Source organism: Zosterops lateralis (genome assembly GCF_965231275.1).
Source record: "Zosterops lateralis genome assembly, chromosome: 11".
NCBI lineage: Eukaryota > Metazoa > Chordata > Aves > Passeriformes > Zosteropidae > Zosterops > Zosterops lateralis.
In genome coordinates, this window is record NC_139771.1 from 6,774,041 (window position 1) to 6,789,171 (window position 15,131).

At 48.2% G+C, this 15,131-nt stretch overlaps 2 protein-coding genes across 4 annotated transcripts; one reads left to right on the forward strand and one right to left on the reverse strand.

Annotated features, from left to right (window-relative positions):
• The first annotated feature begins 249 nt into the window (after positions 1-249).
• On the forward strand, positions 250-10,291 carry TSEN2 (tRNA splicing endonuclease subunit 2). Of its 3 annotated transcripts, none has more exons than XM_083869428.1 (12): positions 250-297; positions 1,695-1,884; positions 2,624-2,705; positions 3,384-3,420; positions 5,073-5,577; positions 5,668-5,745; positions 6,198-6,248; positions 7,168-7,306; positions 8,304-8,340; positions 8,969-9,080; positions 9,484-9,573; positions 10,023-10,291. In XM_083869428.1, the coding sequence occupies exons 2-12, from the start codon at positions 1,711-1,713 to the stop codon at positions 10,080-10,082; spliced, it is 1,365 nt and encodes a 454-aa protein (XP_083725554.1). In that variant the 5' UTR covers positions 250-297; positions 1,695-1,710; the 3' UTR covers positions 10,083-10,291. The 3 variants fall into 3 exon arrangements, 2 of the variants coding, with proteins under 2 accessions (XP_083725554.1, XP_083725553.1); XM_083869427.1 differs by lacking the exon at positions 250-297 and adding an exon at positions 580-628 and having other exon boundaries at positions 10,023-10,289; XR_014590901.1 differs by lacking the exons at positions 250-297; positions 8,304-8,340; positions 10,023-10,291 and adding an exon at positions 580-628.
• A 764-nt stretch (positions 10,292-11,055) lies between these two features.
• Positions 11,056-15,014, reverse strand: MKRN2OS (MKRN2 opposite strand; the record flags this gene model as incomplete). The annotated part of the gene is made up of 4 exons (XM_083869430.1): positions 11,056-11,312; positions 13,270-13,432; positions 14,076-14,125; positions 14,818-15,014. 4 exons carry the CDS (start codon positions 15,012-15,014, stop codon positions 11,066-11,068), a joined length of 657 nt encoding a protein of 218 aa, XP_083725556.1. The 3' UTR covers positions 11,056-11,065.
• Positions 15,015-15,131: the final 117 nt, after the last annotated feature.

A 15,131-nucleotide genomic window follows, 5' to 3' on the forward strand; every position in this document is an offset into this window, starting at 1 on the left:
GGGGGACATCACCGCATCCCGGGGGGACATCACCGCACCCCGGGGGGACATCACCGCATCCCGGGGGGGACATCACCGCATCCCGGGGGGACAGCCCCGCACCCCGGGGGACATCACCGCATCCCGGGGGGACATCACCACATCCCGGGGGAACAGCCCCGCATCCCGGGGGGACATCACCCCATCCCGGGGGGGACAGCCCCGCATCCCGGGGGGACATCACCGCATCCCGGGGGAACAGCCCCGCATCCCGGGGGGACATCACCGCATCCCGGGGGGACAGCCCCGCAGCCCCAGGTGAAGCAGGACCAGAACCCCTCAGGAGGGACCGGAGCTCCCTCTGGGCTGGGAGGAAGCGGGACCGAACCCCTAGGCGAGAACGGAGCGGGACCAGGGATGGAGCGGAGCGGGACCCCCGGGCGGGGCTGGGCTGCGGCCGGGGATGGAGCGGCACCAGGAACGGAGCGGGGCCGGAACGCAGCGGGACCGCGGATGGCGCGGGGCCGGGCCGGAGCGGGGCGGGACCAGAACGGGGCGGGACCCCCGGGCGGGGCCGGGGCGGGGCCGTTCCCGGGCGGGCTCAGTGCGCAGGCGCGGTGGCGGCGCGGCGGTGACGGTGACAGTGACGGTGCGTGGCGCGCGCGGGTGGCGGGAACGGCCCCGGCTCGGTGTCCCCGGGCCCAGCGGGACCGGACACTGCCCCCTCAGACCCACCGGGACACCCCGGGACCGGGCACTGCCCCTCAGACCCACCGGGACACCCCGGGACCGGGCACTGCCCCTCAGACCCACCGGGACACCCCGGGACCGGGCACTGCCCCTCAGACCCACCGGGACACCCCGGGACCGGGCACTGCCCCTCAGACCCACCGGGACACCCCGGGACCGGGCACTGCCCCTCAGACCCACCGGGACACCCCGGGACCGGGCACTGCCCCCTCAGACCCACCGGGACACCCCGGGACCGGGCACTGCCCCTCAGACCCACCGGGACACCCCGGGACCGGGCACTGCCCCTCAGACCCACCGGGACACCCCGGGACCGGACAGTGCCCCCGAAAGCACCGGGACACTCCTGGACCGGCTGTTGCAGCCCATCCTGGCGGGGCTGCCGGTGCCGCCCTGAGGGATCCCGGGCCCGCCGTCCCTCCCCAGAGCTGCTCCCCGGGTTCAGGGAATCCTGCCGGGCCCGGGGATTCCTGCGGAAAGTGCTACCTGATGTCAGAGACACGGAATGTGTTCCTGATAAACAGAGGATCAGAGAATGTCCCCGCCGGAAGGACCCGCGGGGTGACCCCGGCCCTGCACACACTCCCCAGTGCCCCCTGTGCTCCTGGAGCTCACACTTCAGAATGGCTCCTATTTAGGCACTTGTATGGTTTCTGCTTTTGAGCTCATTCCTCTGCTTTATTCCTGAATGTGTTTTATTCCTTTATTACTGGAGTTTCCCTTATAAACCCCGGGCTGAGGAGCATCTCTGTCTGCTGTGCAGGGGATGCCCCAGAGCCAGGTCAGAGATCTCCAGCACATCTCTGCCCGTGTTTATTTGGTGTAAAAGTTACAGAATTGACCTGGGTTGCCCTGCAGGATCCAGGGAGAATTTCCTGTTGTAGTAGAAGGGGTTTTGCTGAAACACAGAAAAATGGGTAAGCCATAATTCCGGAGGGTTAAATATTTTTTTTTCCACTTTTTAGGAGGATAAATTAAGAAATGGCAGAAGCAGTTTTTCACCCCCCAAGAAGGAAAAGAAGAGTTTTTGAGTCCTACGAGGCTCCCTTTCCTGTGGATGTTGGAGGGAAGGATTTCAGGCTGTGCCAGGCTGAGATCATTAACAACAACGTGATTGTGAGGAACCCCGAGGACATTGAACAGCTTTACAACAAGGTGCTGCACCCTGTTTGCACTATATCTGTAGTGTTTTAAATGCAGGTAAAACTTAATACTGGTTCAAATGTGCTGCCTTTAGGCTTTTCTGCCCCTTCAGCCTCCTGTGATTCTCTGTATTTCCCTTCTCTCCTGAAATCAGTACCAAAAAAAAAATATATTCTGTATCAAATGTGAAAAATCTTTCTTATCCAAGCAAGTTTGGAATGAAGTGACATTGTGAGCTCAGAAACAGCTGCAGAGCCTTCATGTTTATGTCTCCCTTTCAACATTTCATGCAACTTTTCAAAGCATTTTCTTGTTTTTAAAGCTCAGGAGGTTGAAATATTAATGTTTTAGAAATGCTTGTATGATTCTTTTCATTCAGAGTGATTTATTCCTGTGCAAAGCAAGCTGTGTTATGTTTTTTGTGTCTGAAATGCTGCTCGTTTCAGCAGTGATCTAATGCAGTGGTTTCTCCTTGGTTTCAGGTGTTGTTTTCAAACATTTACTGGGAGGTGTTGACTGACAAATATTTAGAATTCAGGGAAAAGACCCAACCCTCTCCAGGCTAAATGGGATTTAAACACTTGGTTAAATCAGGGTTTTCATACTGAACCAGTCACCAGCAGCTAAACAAGCTTTAGGCAAAGCTGAGATGCTGCAGGAGTTTGTTCCAGCTGATGTCACCATCCCACATTTTATAACATAAAGGAGTTAATTTTTGTGCCCTAATTTGGGTTTTTCCTGTCCTTTGCAGGGCTATTTTGGAAAAGGGATCCTTTCCAGGAGCAGGCCAGTGTTCAGCATCTCAGATCCTCTGCTGGTGGCCAAGTGGAGAGGTAAAGGGGGGCTCTTTGTACCTCAGCACTGCTCTGGGAGCTCTTTCCTCACTCATTGAAGGTACATTTTTATAAATTATATACAGAGGAATAATCTGTTGGATTGGATCAGGTGGAGGAATCTCTCTCCCCTCTCTTGTGCTTAGGAAAAATCCAACAGTATGAAATCCAGGTGGACAATTCCTCAGTGCATTCTCCCAAACCTTCATTGAGTTGCTGCTTGAGAATTAAAATGATCATCCTGAGGCTTTTCTTTCCCTAATTTTCCTGGGGTTTAATCTGCAGGTTTTGGTGTCTCTGCAATGGTGAGGGAAGGATTGGTGAAGTTTTCAGTCTGCTTGTAGCAGTCACACCCAGTCTGCTCTTGGCTGTTTATATAAAAACTCAGTCTTTACTCACCTCTCCCACAACAGTGAAGTCCCAGTGGTCATCCCTGGATTTTATCCTGTCCTTCCATAACTATCTGAAGAAAAAAAGTGAATTTAGTTCTATGTGCAGGCTGTTATATTTGTGCCTTTCCTGGTTCTGCCATGTCCCTGCTGTAAAAGTGGGACCAAAATGGCTTTGAGGACTGAAAATAAGGACAATTCTTAGGCTGCAGATCCACCCCTGTGATCAAAAATCACACCAAACCATCTTTATACTGCTGAAACAATGTATGATTTTTTCTTTACACAGGTATTGACACAAACATGCCCATTATTACATCTCAAAAGTAAGTGAATTTGCCTTTTTCTTGGTGTTTTTAGGAAACAGATTGTTCTGGTTTATATTTCTCTTCCTGGGGTTCAGGTTGTAGGCTGTATAAATAATGAGGGTGTCTTGCTTCTGTTTGTTCTCATTATTTCATTTATAAATCAGTTTAGAAGAAAAAGAAATAGAAATAGGGGAGGGGATGATATATTCTGGGTAGTTTTCCATTTAAGCTTGTAGGTGTTGATTGCTGAATAGAAGCTAAGGCTGAGTGTATGCAAAGAATGGGTAATTAATTAATAACAATTAAATATTAATTAATAACAGTTAATTATTACAAGCATCATAAACATTCTTCAGGTGAGGAGCAGGAAATGAAGTTTCTGGGGCAGACTATTTAAAATATCTTTTCCATTTCCATATGGGATTTTTATGGTGTAGCTGAAGCAGCTCTTGAACTTCTACAATACGTTAATATCATTTTTTTTTAAGTATCAGTTAACACTGGTCATTTGTACACTTAGCAAAACAGAATGTTGGACCACTTTTTTTTTTTTTTTTTTCTGCTTAAATAGTGTATAAACTATTAAGCTTGTGCAGGTGAGTCACTCAGTTGGCTCTTTGAATCTTATGGTAAGTTAAAAAATTCACTTAAATTTGAAAATTGTGCTCCTGCAACCCTCATTTTCAGGTAAGAAAAAAATGAGTCATTTTATTACTAATGCCACTACAGTTACTATTGCCTGCAGATGTTGAGCATCAATAAAAGCGATGAGCACAAAATGCTCTGCCTCAGTAGAGACCTGCAAGTGCAAATTAAATGGAAATTAAATAATAGGACAAAGAGGAGTGTCTTTTATATCACAAAGAGCACAGCACTGAATTGTCCAGCTTTATCAGGAGCCTGCAGGGGAATTTGTATTTGTGTTGACACATGGAATTTGCATTTAATTGTCTTTGTTACCTGGGCTGAAATTGCTGCCTGAGGATTTTGTTCAGGAAAATAAAAAATACTGTATGAAATTTGCACTTTCACAGAGTGAAGAGTCACGTTTGAACTGGATATTAATGTTATTTTCCAATAGAAGGGACTGAAAAGGCACTAAAAAACTCAGTCATGATTGAAAAATATTAGAAACAGTAGCTAAAAGCTGTAAATACCTCAGTGATGGGATTATTGTCATTTCTCAGGGATGTAACTGAGGGGTTTGGTTCAAAAAGGTGGTTCCTGCTGGAGATGTTCCCACTGGTGTTTCCAAGGCAGTTAAAGCAGAGCTCTGCAGCTCCTGCTCTCAGCCCTTGGCTGTGTAAAAGCTGAATGGGAGGGCTCTTGTTCCATGTTTGAATCCTGCAATTCCAGCATGGGTTTTTGGAGGGAATTCAAGCTTGAGGCTTCCATGAGAGAAGGAACTTTGTGCCTGGTGAAGTTGCTGCTCCTGGAAGCTGCAGCTGGTGCAGGGCTCAGCAAAAGTGTTTGCTGCCAGAGAAACTCAAAAGGCCAGACAAAGGCAGAGGAGGCAGCAGTTCCTGATGTTCATGAAGCTCCCTAAAAAATCACATTTGTGCCCAGCAGCTGCTGGGGGGTGTTTGTGAACTGTGCTGAACCCTCTGGGGTTTAAAAGTGTGAAATAAAGGATGGAATCCCCAGAATTTCTCCTTTTTTGTGTCCCCCAGGTACCAGCGCCGAGTGCAGTGGGCTAAAAGTGTCCTGCAGGAGCAGGGCCTTGATGACTGCTCCATCACCAAAGTCCTGGAGAATTACACCAAACCCCTGGGGCTGCCCTTCTCCAGAGGGGATGAGGCTGGGGACTGTCCTCAAACTGGGGACAGCTGCCCCAGAGGGGGCCCAAAGCCAGGAAATGCAGAAGTGAGCAGGAAACCTGCTGGCACTGAAGGAGCCCAAAGTGCTGAGGGACAGAACGGGGGCTCCCAGGAGGGAGGAGAGGCTGCCCTGGATGCTGGAGGTGGCTCCAGGCACCAGGAACAGGAGAATTCCAGGGAAATGGCTGAAGGGTGCTGCCACAGGGACCTCTGTGGCTGTGAGGTGAAGCAGAGCCCTGAGCAGAGGCCTTGGGAGGGATTGAACTCAAGGGAATGTGCTCCAGAATATGTGTTGGTGCAAGAGGAAGAAGAAGGAAGCTCCTGTCCTGAAGATGACTCCACTCATGCACAAGAGAATGTAAGAAAAAGGGTCTTAATCTTTTAGGAAAAGCTACTTTCAGAATTCAGTGTTTTTTCCATTTCTAACAATAGTCAATTTTTCTTGCAGCTTGTCAAAAAGGAAGTACTAGTCTGCAGAAAAAACCCATTTAGGATTTTTGAGTACTTACAACTCAGCTTGGAAGAGGTACGTGTCAAGCACAGTGCAAGTTGGTTTGCTTTTCATCTGAAAAAGTAAACCATTTAAAACATGTTTCTGAAAGACAGAGTCCTCCTGTGTCTCCTAAGTACCTGGATTGTCTTAGTCCTTAAACTTAGCTTTAATAAGGTGTGATAATTACATGAGATGGTTAAAAAAAAGAGTCCAATCAATCCTGTTTGCTTTAGGTGAGTAATCCCACTGACACAGAGACCAGTGACAGCACTTAAATATAGAAATAGCAGGAACACATCATTTATCTGAATCCTGATTCAGTTCTGCTGCTTTTAAATATATTTCTGTGTTAGTTCTAACACCATGCCTTCAGCAGGGATGACAGTGTAGGAAATTAATCAGTGAAGCCTTTGTTCTTGCAAAGCTTTGTGTATGAACTACAGGAGGTGGTTTAGCAGTTAAACTGACTCTGTTTGTTTTTTCAGGCTTTTTTCTTGGTGTATGCTCTGGGATGTTTAAGTATTTATTATGGGGAGGTAAGAGATTGGATTTATTTTGGATTACTGGGGATGCTTTTCCTTTGGATATGGTTTGGTGTGAATCTTTACCTGTATGGCAGTGACTTGTGCTGTGTAATTCTCGAGGAGGAATTGGGAAATAACTCCCAAACACAGGAATTGGGAAGATTTTCTTACAAGCAATGGTATTTCTGTTTAGGAAATACAGGTCTGAAAGCTTTAAGTTTACCAAGACAAATACAGTCTGTCTGCAGAGAAAGGATTTTTGTTGTAACTCTAGGCAGGAAATGGAGGAGAAATAGTATGGTGAATAATCACACACCTGAGATGGCAAAATCCCTTGGGAGTTTTCAATATTAATTCTATCAAGCTATTATTCATGTAATGATAATAATAATAGTATGATATTGATAATGATAAATAATATTGATAATGATCAATAATTCAAACCTGTGCTTTTAGTTTAAGATTTATCACCCTTTCCTTTAACACTCACTAAAAAACCCACTAAGTGGGGCACCACTTGAATTTGGGGATTTTGTATTTTACTGTCTGCAGTCCATGCTCTGTGCAGCAGCCTGTCAGATTTATTTGGCCTTTGGCTGGTGTGGCATTGGGAATTTGGCTGGTGTGGCATTTGGCTGGTGTGGCATTGGGAATTTGGCTGGTGTGGCATTTGGCTGGTGTGGCATTGGGAATTTGGCTGGTGTGGCATTGGGAATTTGGCTAGTGTGGCATTAGGAATTTGGCTGGTGTGGTATTAGGAATTTGGCTGGTGTGGCATTGGGAATTTGGCTGTTGTGACATTTGGAATTTGGCTTGTGTGGTATTGGAAATTTGGCTGGTGTGACATTTGGTTGCTGTGGTATTTGACATTTGGCTGTAGCAGGCCTGGCTGGTTTGTGTCAGGACAATGCCTTTGCTGTGTGGTTTGCAGGAGCCCCTGAGCATCGTGAAGCTGTGGGAGGTGTTCAGTGAGGTGAAGCCTGATTTCAGAACCACCTACATGGCCTACCACTACTTCAGGGGCAAGGGCTGGGTGCCCAAGGTGGGGCTGAAGTACGGCACGGATCTCTGTGAGTACTCCCCAAAATGGGATCCTTTCCTGCTCACCCTCCTCCGGGCAGGGCACGACTCCAGGCACAGAGGAGTTCACTGAGGAGCTGCAGGACTGCAGTGGCCTTTGGCAGAGGACATTTGGGGTCAGCAGTGAATTTGGGTTTGAGTGGAAAGGAACATCCCATATGCAGTAGGTGAGGAGACAGCTTGGAAGGTCTGGTTTGCTTCATGAGGTTGATAATTCCTACAGGATTGTCCTGAAATTCCCTTCCCAACTCTCTCTGTCCCCTTCTAAACACGTCTCCTGCAGTGTTAATATGACAGTCTCTGGAATAACAGGTTTGAATCCAGATCCCAACTCACATTAAAGTTCATGCACCTCGCTTATCGATATAAGAGAAGCTGAACTTACTGCTAAGACTTCCATTCTGTGGGGTTTGGGGGGAGATAGAGAATGGACTTGGCTTTTTTTATTATTGCTTGGGGGTTTAATATTACAGAAGTAATTAGTGATGTCCTTGCTAAGGAATTCAAGAACTCCACTTAGCTCATGTCAACATAAGCAGTGCAGTAATGCCTGTTACTGCAGGAGAATGTTAATTAAAGGGAGATATTTTGGGATGTGAGCGGCCCAGCAGGTGTTTTAATGCTGCTGAAGTGGTGACACACAGTTTAGGGGTTGTGCTGAGTAAGTCCTTTAGGTCAGTGTGTAGCTCTGGCTGAATTCATCATCTCTGCAAAAAATTCCATCCTAAACTCTTTCCTACAACAATTGCTAATTCCTCTGGTTCTCCTGCCTTACCTTTGACCTGGCCTGAGTCACTCTGCTGCTCTTTCCTCTCTCCACTTGCTGGGACAACCAAATTCTGAGCAGAATTCAGAAGAGCTGAAGTTTTGTCTTGTGTAATTAAAATTTACAGAACATTTGACAATATTGACGGGCCCTGGTGTTAAACTCACTGAATTTAGCTCATGGAACTCTGGTGTAACTGAGGTGTTTCTCTTTCATTTCAGTGCTGTATCGAAAAGGGCCCCCCTTCTACCATGCCAGGTTTGACACTCCTGTTTCTGGCTCATTCCTTTGCTTCAAATTAAATTTCACTCACACCCATTTAGCATCTTCACTGGTTCAGCACATATTCATCACTCAGAATACATTGCCAGCTGTGTTCACACCTGAAATGTGAAAATCCTTTTAGTAGAGGTGCTAAATGACACCATTTCTTTGAATATAAATAAAAGGCATTAAAAATGACAAGCTGCAGTGGATTCAGTACTCATCTGATGGTGCACTCAGGAAAATAATTGGATTTTGTAATACTGACTTAGAAAAATACATGGTCTGTGTAATTTATGTAATTTGGGAGAACTTTCAAAGGAGTGCTAATTGTCTTTATTTGTTGAGTAGTCAGGTTGAACTCCTAGACAATAAATTGGTTATAAATGTCAGCTTGGCATCAACAAAGAGAACGCTGCAAACATCAGGAGCGTGGGGAGGGAAGGCTCCATTGGGCACATCCACAACTTCAGTATTTCTCCTCCTTATAGAAAAAAGACTCAATTTCACAGCCTGCAAGCTGGCAGATTGTTTAATGCCAGTTTTTAGCCTCTAGCTTGAGTTGTCTTCAGAAGATGCCACTTTGCTCTCTGTGACTGGTCCTGCCTGCTGTGTTTTGCAGTTACTCTGTCATTGCTGAGCTGGTGGATGATAATTTTGAAGGTTCCCTTCGCAGACCCCTGAGCTGGATGTCCCTGTCTGGGCTGAACAGGACAACTGCAAATGCTTCTAAGGTAAAAGTGCTAGGGAAAAACAGCTTTGGGGTGATAAAGTTTGGCTCCAAAGGGCAAGGGCTTGGAGTGAGGCTGGGAAAAGAATCCTGCTGAACAATATGTTCATCTGCCAGCAGGGAGAGAAGTTTCCTTTGTCAATATGCAGGTGAATCCTGGAAGAATTATTATTAAATAATAATCATTAAAGTTCTGCCACCTGTAGAAATGTTAAAAGTCGTGTGAGGAACAGCAAAAAGACCCAAGAGATGCTTGTTTCCTGATTGCCACTTCTGGTTTTAAAGCCCTTTCCACCTCCCAGGATTTTCTTTTGAGCAGTGAGACTGAAATCTCTCTGAGATTTTCTGTGTGAGCTTCACGGTGCTTCCACAATCCAGTGAAATTCCTGTTTGCCGGCTGCCCACAGGAGCTCATGCTGTGCTATCTGATCAGACCTTCTGACATGACTGCAGAGGAGATGGCAACCCCAGAGTGCATGAAGAGAATCAAGGTTCAGGTGAGGGGTTCCTGCCTTTTTGCAGATCCTGGGGAGAATTGTGCCTTGTTCTTTGGCTTCATTTGGGTTTTGCACACGTGGTTGCAGTAAAATTAAATTACTTCATGCCCTAATCATGAGAAGTGCATTGCAGAATCTCTATAAACTTAAAATCTCCTAATCTGAACGTGGATGTTGCTGATGCTGTGCATGTAAACATTTGCATGGGGAAATAGGAATTTCTAAAAACCCTGTGGAGATGGCAGGGCTAAGAGAAGGTCAGAAATAGGAGGGGAAAAGTGAGTTCAGCTCACTTCAGGAACTAACACAGTCATCTACTACCATATCTCAGTGGTCACATAATACACATCAATTTTACAGGCCTAGTCCCCATCCCTCACTGATTTTCTGTAGCCTTGGGGGTTTTTTTCCCCATAATAATTGTTTTATTTCAACTGTTTTTATTTCAGGAGCTGATTGTGACTCGTTGGGTTTCCTCCCGTGAGCGCAGTGAGCAGGATGAATTTTAACTGACTCCACAAGAAAACCTCACTTTTTAAAAACTATTCCTTGTTGTTTTTTTACCTGATCTGCTGATGAACTGTTGCCTCAGAACATTTTCTACCAACATGTTCACTTGGTGGGTATAAATGCTGTTTTAAAACGAGATGTATCATGTTTACTGGAGATGTTTTACTGTAAAACGTAACGGAACAGATGAAAGGGAAAAAATTAAAGCTGTGTCCCAACCCAAAATATAAAAAGATAAAAAGGTGCATGTTTGAGTGGTGGCTACACTAGTCATTAGGAACAATATTTCTGATATTATGGCAGCACAAACCTGACTTCAGTGTCTTGGTGAATTGAGATTTGGATTTGGGGAGAGGTTTGATTGTTGCAGTTGGGACCATGGAATTATTTCTACAATCATGGCTCAGAATTGAGGAATTCTTCCCAGAATTTAAATTTATTCTGGGGCCTGGGCACCTTTCCCCATCTGGGTGAGATGTGTTTCTTCCCTTGGGATTTGCAGCTTCACATTCAGGTACCTGAATTCCACCTTGGCTTCTTTGCCATGAAGTTCAGAATGGAAAAAGAAATCTGACAGGCAAAGAGGGTGGGTTTATTTGCTGGTATGTTTATTAGTAATTAAAGGAAAGACAATTAACAGTCAGGGATTTGGGATTGCAGCAGCACACAAGCATGTGCTCCCTTTTTTTCACTCATCAGTAAACAGATGTGACAGGAAAAGGCCATTTTGGTTTGCTGAGGTTGCCACAGTTCATTTGTAAAGCCCTGAATTCCACAGCAGTTCTGATTTCTGGAGTGAAGTGGGTTTGCAGAACAGAGCACACGGGGAATGCTAAATCAGAAAACATTTTTCCACAGCTCCCATGGAAATTCTGTCTTGTGTACATTGTGTGTGTGTTACCCTGAGGTGCAGGGTGCAGTTAATGCTGGTTTTAACCACGTTAAATCTTAAAGTGGAGCCTCAGCCCTTCCCCTGCCATTGCTACTCCAGCAGGCTGTGCTTTGCAGGCTCACAGTCCTGCTGCTGCTCCTGCAGGGGCACGATGAGGACGTCGCTGTGGGCCAGGTGCCGGTGCAGGCGCAGGTATCGCGCGGCCGCCGTGGTGTGGGGCAGGAGGAACCTCTCTGTGAACTCAGCCTTGCTCAGGGGCTGCCGGCCCCGGCCACAGCGCACACGGTTCACCAGGGCCAGGGCAAAGGTGAAACAGTTGTGCTGCTGCTCCTCGTACCTGGGAAACACATCCCTCCTCAGCAGGGCACTCAGCAAAATGGGAAACCCCTCCTCAGCAGGGACATTGCCACTCACCCAAACACCTCCTCAGCAGGGCACTCAGCAACCTGGGAAACACCTCAGCAGGAGCATCCCCACACACCAAACACCTCCTCAGCAGGGCACTGCCACTCACCAAACACCTCCTCAGCCATTCCTACTCACCAAAACATCTCAGTAGGGCACTGCCACTCACCAAACACCTCTTCAGCCATTCCCACTCACCAAAACACCTCCTCAGCAGGGCACTGCCACTCATCAAACCCCTCCTCAGCCATTCCCACTCACCAAAACACCTCCTCAGCAGGGCACTGCCACTCACCAAACACCTCCTCAGCCATTCCCACTCACCAAAACACCTCCTCAGCCATTCCTACTCACCAAAACATCTCAGTAGGGCACTGCCACTCACCAAACCCCTCCTCAGCAGGGCACTGCCACTCATCAAACCCCTCCTCAGCAGGGCACTCAGCACCTGCTGGGAAACACCTCCTCAGCAGGGACATTCCTATTCACCGAGATGCCTTCTCAGCAGGGCACTGCCACTCAACAAAACATCTCAGCACAGCACGGCCACTCACCAAACAAACACATCCTCCGCAGGGACATTCCCACTCACCAAAACGTCTCCTCAGCCATTCCCACTCATCAAACCCCTCCTCAGCAGGGACATTCCCACTCATCCCCACTCCTGAGGGAGTGTTCACTCAAGGAACGCTCTCCAGGAACTTCCCCTGGATCCCAGTGGTTCCATATATCCATTACAAGTGGTACTTCCCAGTCTGAACGCTGAACATAAAAATGAGAGGGCTGCAAGGCTTGACAAAAATGAGTTCTTACTTTTTTACACTTATTTTACCTTGTTAACCTTTGCCCTTCCTCTATTACCAACTCCTTCCTGCAGCCCCAGAGGTGTGTGAGAGCTCATTTCAAATCTTTCTATCAGTGATGTTCTCTACTACCCTTCAGTAAGGGAAAAGCCATCAAGAAAACCAGAATTAGGCTTGGCCTGAAGCCAGAGGAGTTACAGGATTAGTTTAGTGCAGTTCCTGTCCACTGAGAATGTAAGCAAAGGATTTAATTAAAAGAGTTGTTTTCAGTTCAGATGTCAGTGGTGTGGCTCTGGAAAAAGGTCAGGAGAAGGCAGATGGAAACCAGGGAAAGCTTGGAGAAGGGATCCAGACATCTCTGACCCCCTGCCAGTGATTTTTTATGTCAAGGCGGTTTTAGTATTACTGGGAACCGTAAAAGTGACCCAAATTCTTTTGGCTTTACTAGCTCTGGAAACATCTAAAAATTCTGCTCTAAATCAAATTTTCCATCTCCTTTAGGGGAGTAATGTTTGATCCCTGAAATTTTATACTCACCACACAGAGAATTGCTTAAAAAATGCTTTTGATTTAATGGGATTTTTTCTTTTCTATGATGGTTACATTCATTCAGTGATAGCCAGGCAAGCTGTGTGCTACAGCTGCTCTCACTGAGGGACAGTCCCAGCACTGGTGGTGTCCTGCAGAGCTGCTCTGCCACCACAAGAGCTGGAAATCAGCCTGGTCTCCATTTCTCACCACTGACATCCAAAACAACAACTGGGCATCACTGTGCTCAGCCTTTGAATGCAAATACACCTCAAGCTGATGAGAAGTAATTATGGAATTGTGCCTGGACTTTTGCACTCAGCAGCACACAGCTCATCTTTCACTGAAATGGGCTTTTAATGCAAAATTCCCTAAAGCCACCTCTTGCTTTAGAGCTTTTATGTTCCTGCAGCTTTTAATTTTACTTAAAATTGAGAACATTCTGTGCAGGCAGGCCAGGCTGAGGGTGATCCAGGCTGGGCTGCCAGGAATGTGTGTCCTGAAGGACTCCAGGCTCTGAATGACCCCCAAACCTCACCCCAGCTGTCCCTTACACACCTGTGAGGGAGCCAGGCCTCTTCCAAGGAGAATTCCTCCAGGAGGTTGTCCCAGTGCTGCAGGAGCTCCCACATGTCTGGCTGCACCAGGGGGATGCTGATGCTCTGCTCCCAGCCACTGGCAGCCCTGTGAACGCCCTCCTGGTCATAGTGGTACACCACACCTGCAAACACAGCACTGGGGCTGGGGAACACACACTGAGCCTTTTTGGGGATTTTTTCTGACTCGGTTTCCCATCAGCCCAGTAGGAAGTGCAGTTCTGGCTTCCAGCAAAAACCTGGTCTCAGTGTCACAGCATGGTTTGGAAACAAGTTTAGCTTTTTTAATAATCAGAACAACTTAATGACCATCAGGCTTCATTTTTAACCCCCAAAGGAGACTGGCTTAGTATTAAATACACATCTGAAATGATGTTTTGCAGGGTAGGCCTGCTCTAGCTAGAACCTCATAGGATTTTTCATGTGGCTTTTAAAAATGTTTTTTAATTATGGGTGTTTTTAGAACTAACAAAAACAGTGTTAAACTCAATTAAACTGTAATTCCTTCAAAGCCAGCCCAGCCTTTCATTCCAGGGCTGGAAGGCACCTGTTTGTCCCATTCAATGCCTGTTTAACCCATTCTTGGATTGGATTTGCTCTGGAACTCTGCTGCAAGGTGTGAGATATTCCCAATGACCTCAGTCCCAGGATATTCTGACCTGGAATTGCCAGGACAGCGGGGAGGACACGGGGCTGAGCTGGCTCCTGTGGGCTGTGGGAGGGAGGGGACACGGCTTGGCAGGGACCCCCAGGGACCCCCAGAGTTACCCTTGGAATTGGTGATCCCGACGTGGAGGTCGCTGTGCCCGTCGTAGTCGCTGGAAGGGAGCAGAGGGGACAGCCCTGACCCCACACAGCCCGGCAGAGCTCCCCTGACCCTGCACAGGGGGACTGCCACCCCAGGGCACCTGTGAGCCCTGTCCTTTCCCTTTCCTTATTTCCCCTCCCTGCCCTTTCCATTCCCCTTCCCATTCCCTTTCCATCCCCTTTCTCCCCATTTCATTTCCTTTTCCCTTTCCTTTTCTCCTTCTCCTGTCCTTCCCTCTCTCTTATCTTCCCATTTCATTTCCTTCTCCCTCCCCTTGCCTTCCATTCCCTTTCCTTCCCCCTTACCCTTTTCTTTCCCTTTACCTGCCCTCTCCCTCCCCACTCCCTTCGTCTTTCAGTGCCCGCCCCTTTTCCATCCCCTCCCACTCCCCTTTCCCCTCCCATTCCCATTTTCCTCTCCTTTCCCCTCCCACTCCCGCAGGTAATAAGAACATTACCTGGTCTTATTCCAGCCCCTTTCCCCGCCCCTTTTCCCACCCACTCTCATTATCCATTTCCATTTCCGCCCCTTTCCCCGCCTTCTTTCCCCACCCAATATTACCTATTTATAACCATCCTTGCCCCTTTGCCCCGCCCCTTCCCCTTTGCCCCGCCCCTTTCCTGTTTGCCCCGCCCCTTCCCTTTGCCCGCCCCCATTCCCCTTTGCCCGCCCCCTTTGCCCGGTGCGCCCCCTAGCGGTTACTGCAGGAAGGTCCCGCGGCTGGGCCTGATGAGGAAGGCGCGGGGCTGGCTGTGGCCGTGCCGGAAGGGGCAGTGCAGGCGGACAGGCGCCGCTGTCAGCCCGGCCCGCCGCAGGTCCCCCCCGCAGGCGGGGCAGCGCGGGGGCGCGCGCCGGCAGTACACCAGCGCGCCGCAATGGCGCACGCGCAGCACCGCCATGGCCCCGGCGCGCCGCTAAACAGTGTCCGGCTGGAAACGCGGCTCGGCCCGGGGAAGGGACGTGGGCGTGTCCACCTCCCCGCCCCGCGGAACCTCCGTGCGCGGCATGAGGAGCCG

What these genes read in the sequence shown, in the direction of transcription:
- TSEN2 (XM_083869428.1), top strand. Translation starts at nt 1,711, where the DNA reads ATGGCAGAAGCAGTTTTTCACCCCCCAAGAAGGAAAAGAAGAGTTTTT. An exon ending in GCTGGTGGCCAAGTGGAGAG is followed by an intron (nt 2,706 to 3,383) that starts GTAAAGGGGGGC and finishes TTCTTTACACAG; the next exon opens with GTATTGACACAAACATGCCC. An exon ending in CCACTCATGCACAAGAGAAT is followed by an intron (nt 5,578 to 5,667) that starts GTAAGAAAAAGG and finishes TTTTTCTTGCAG; the next exon opens with CTTGTCAAAAAGGAAGTACT.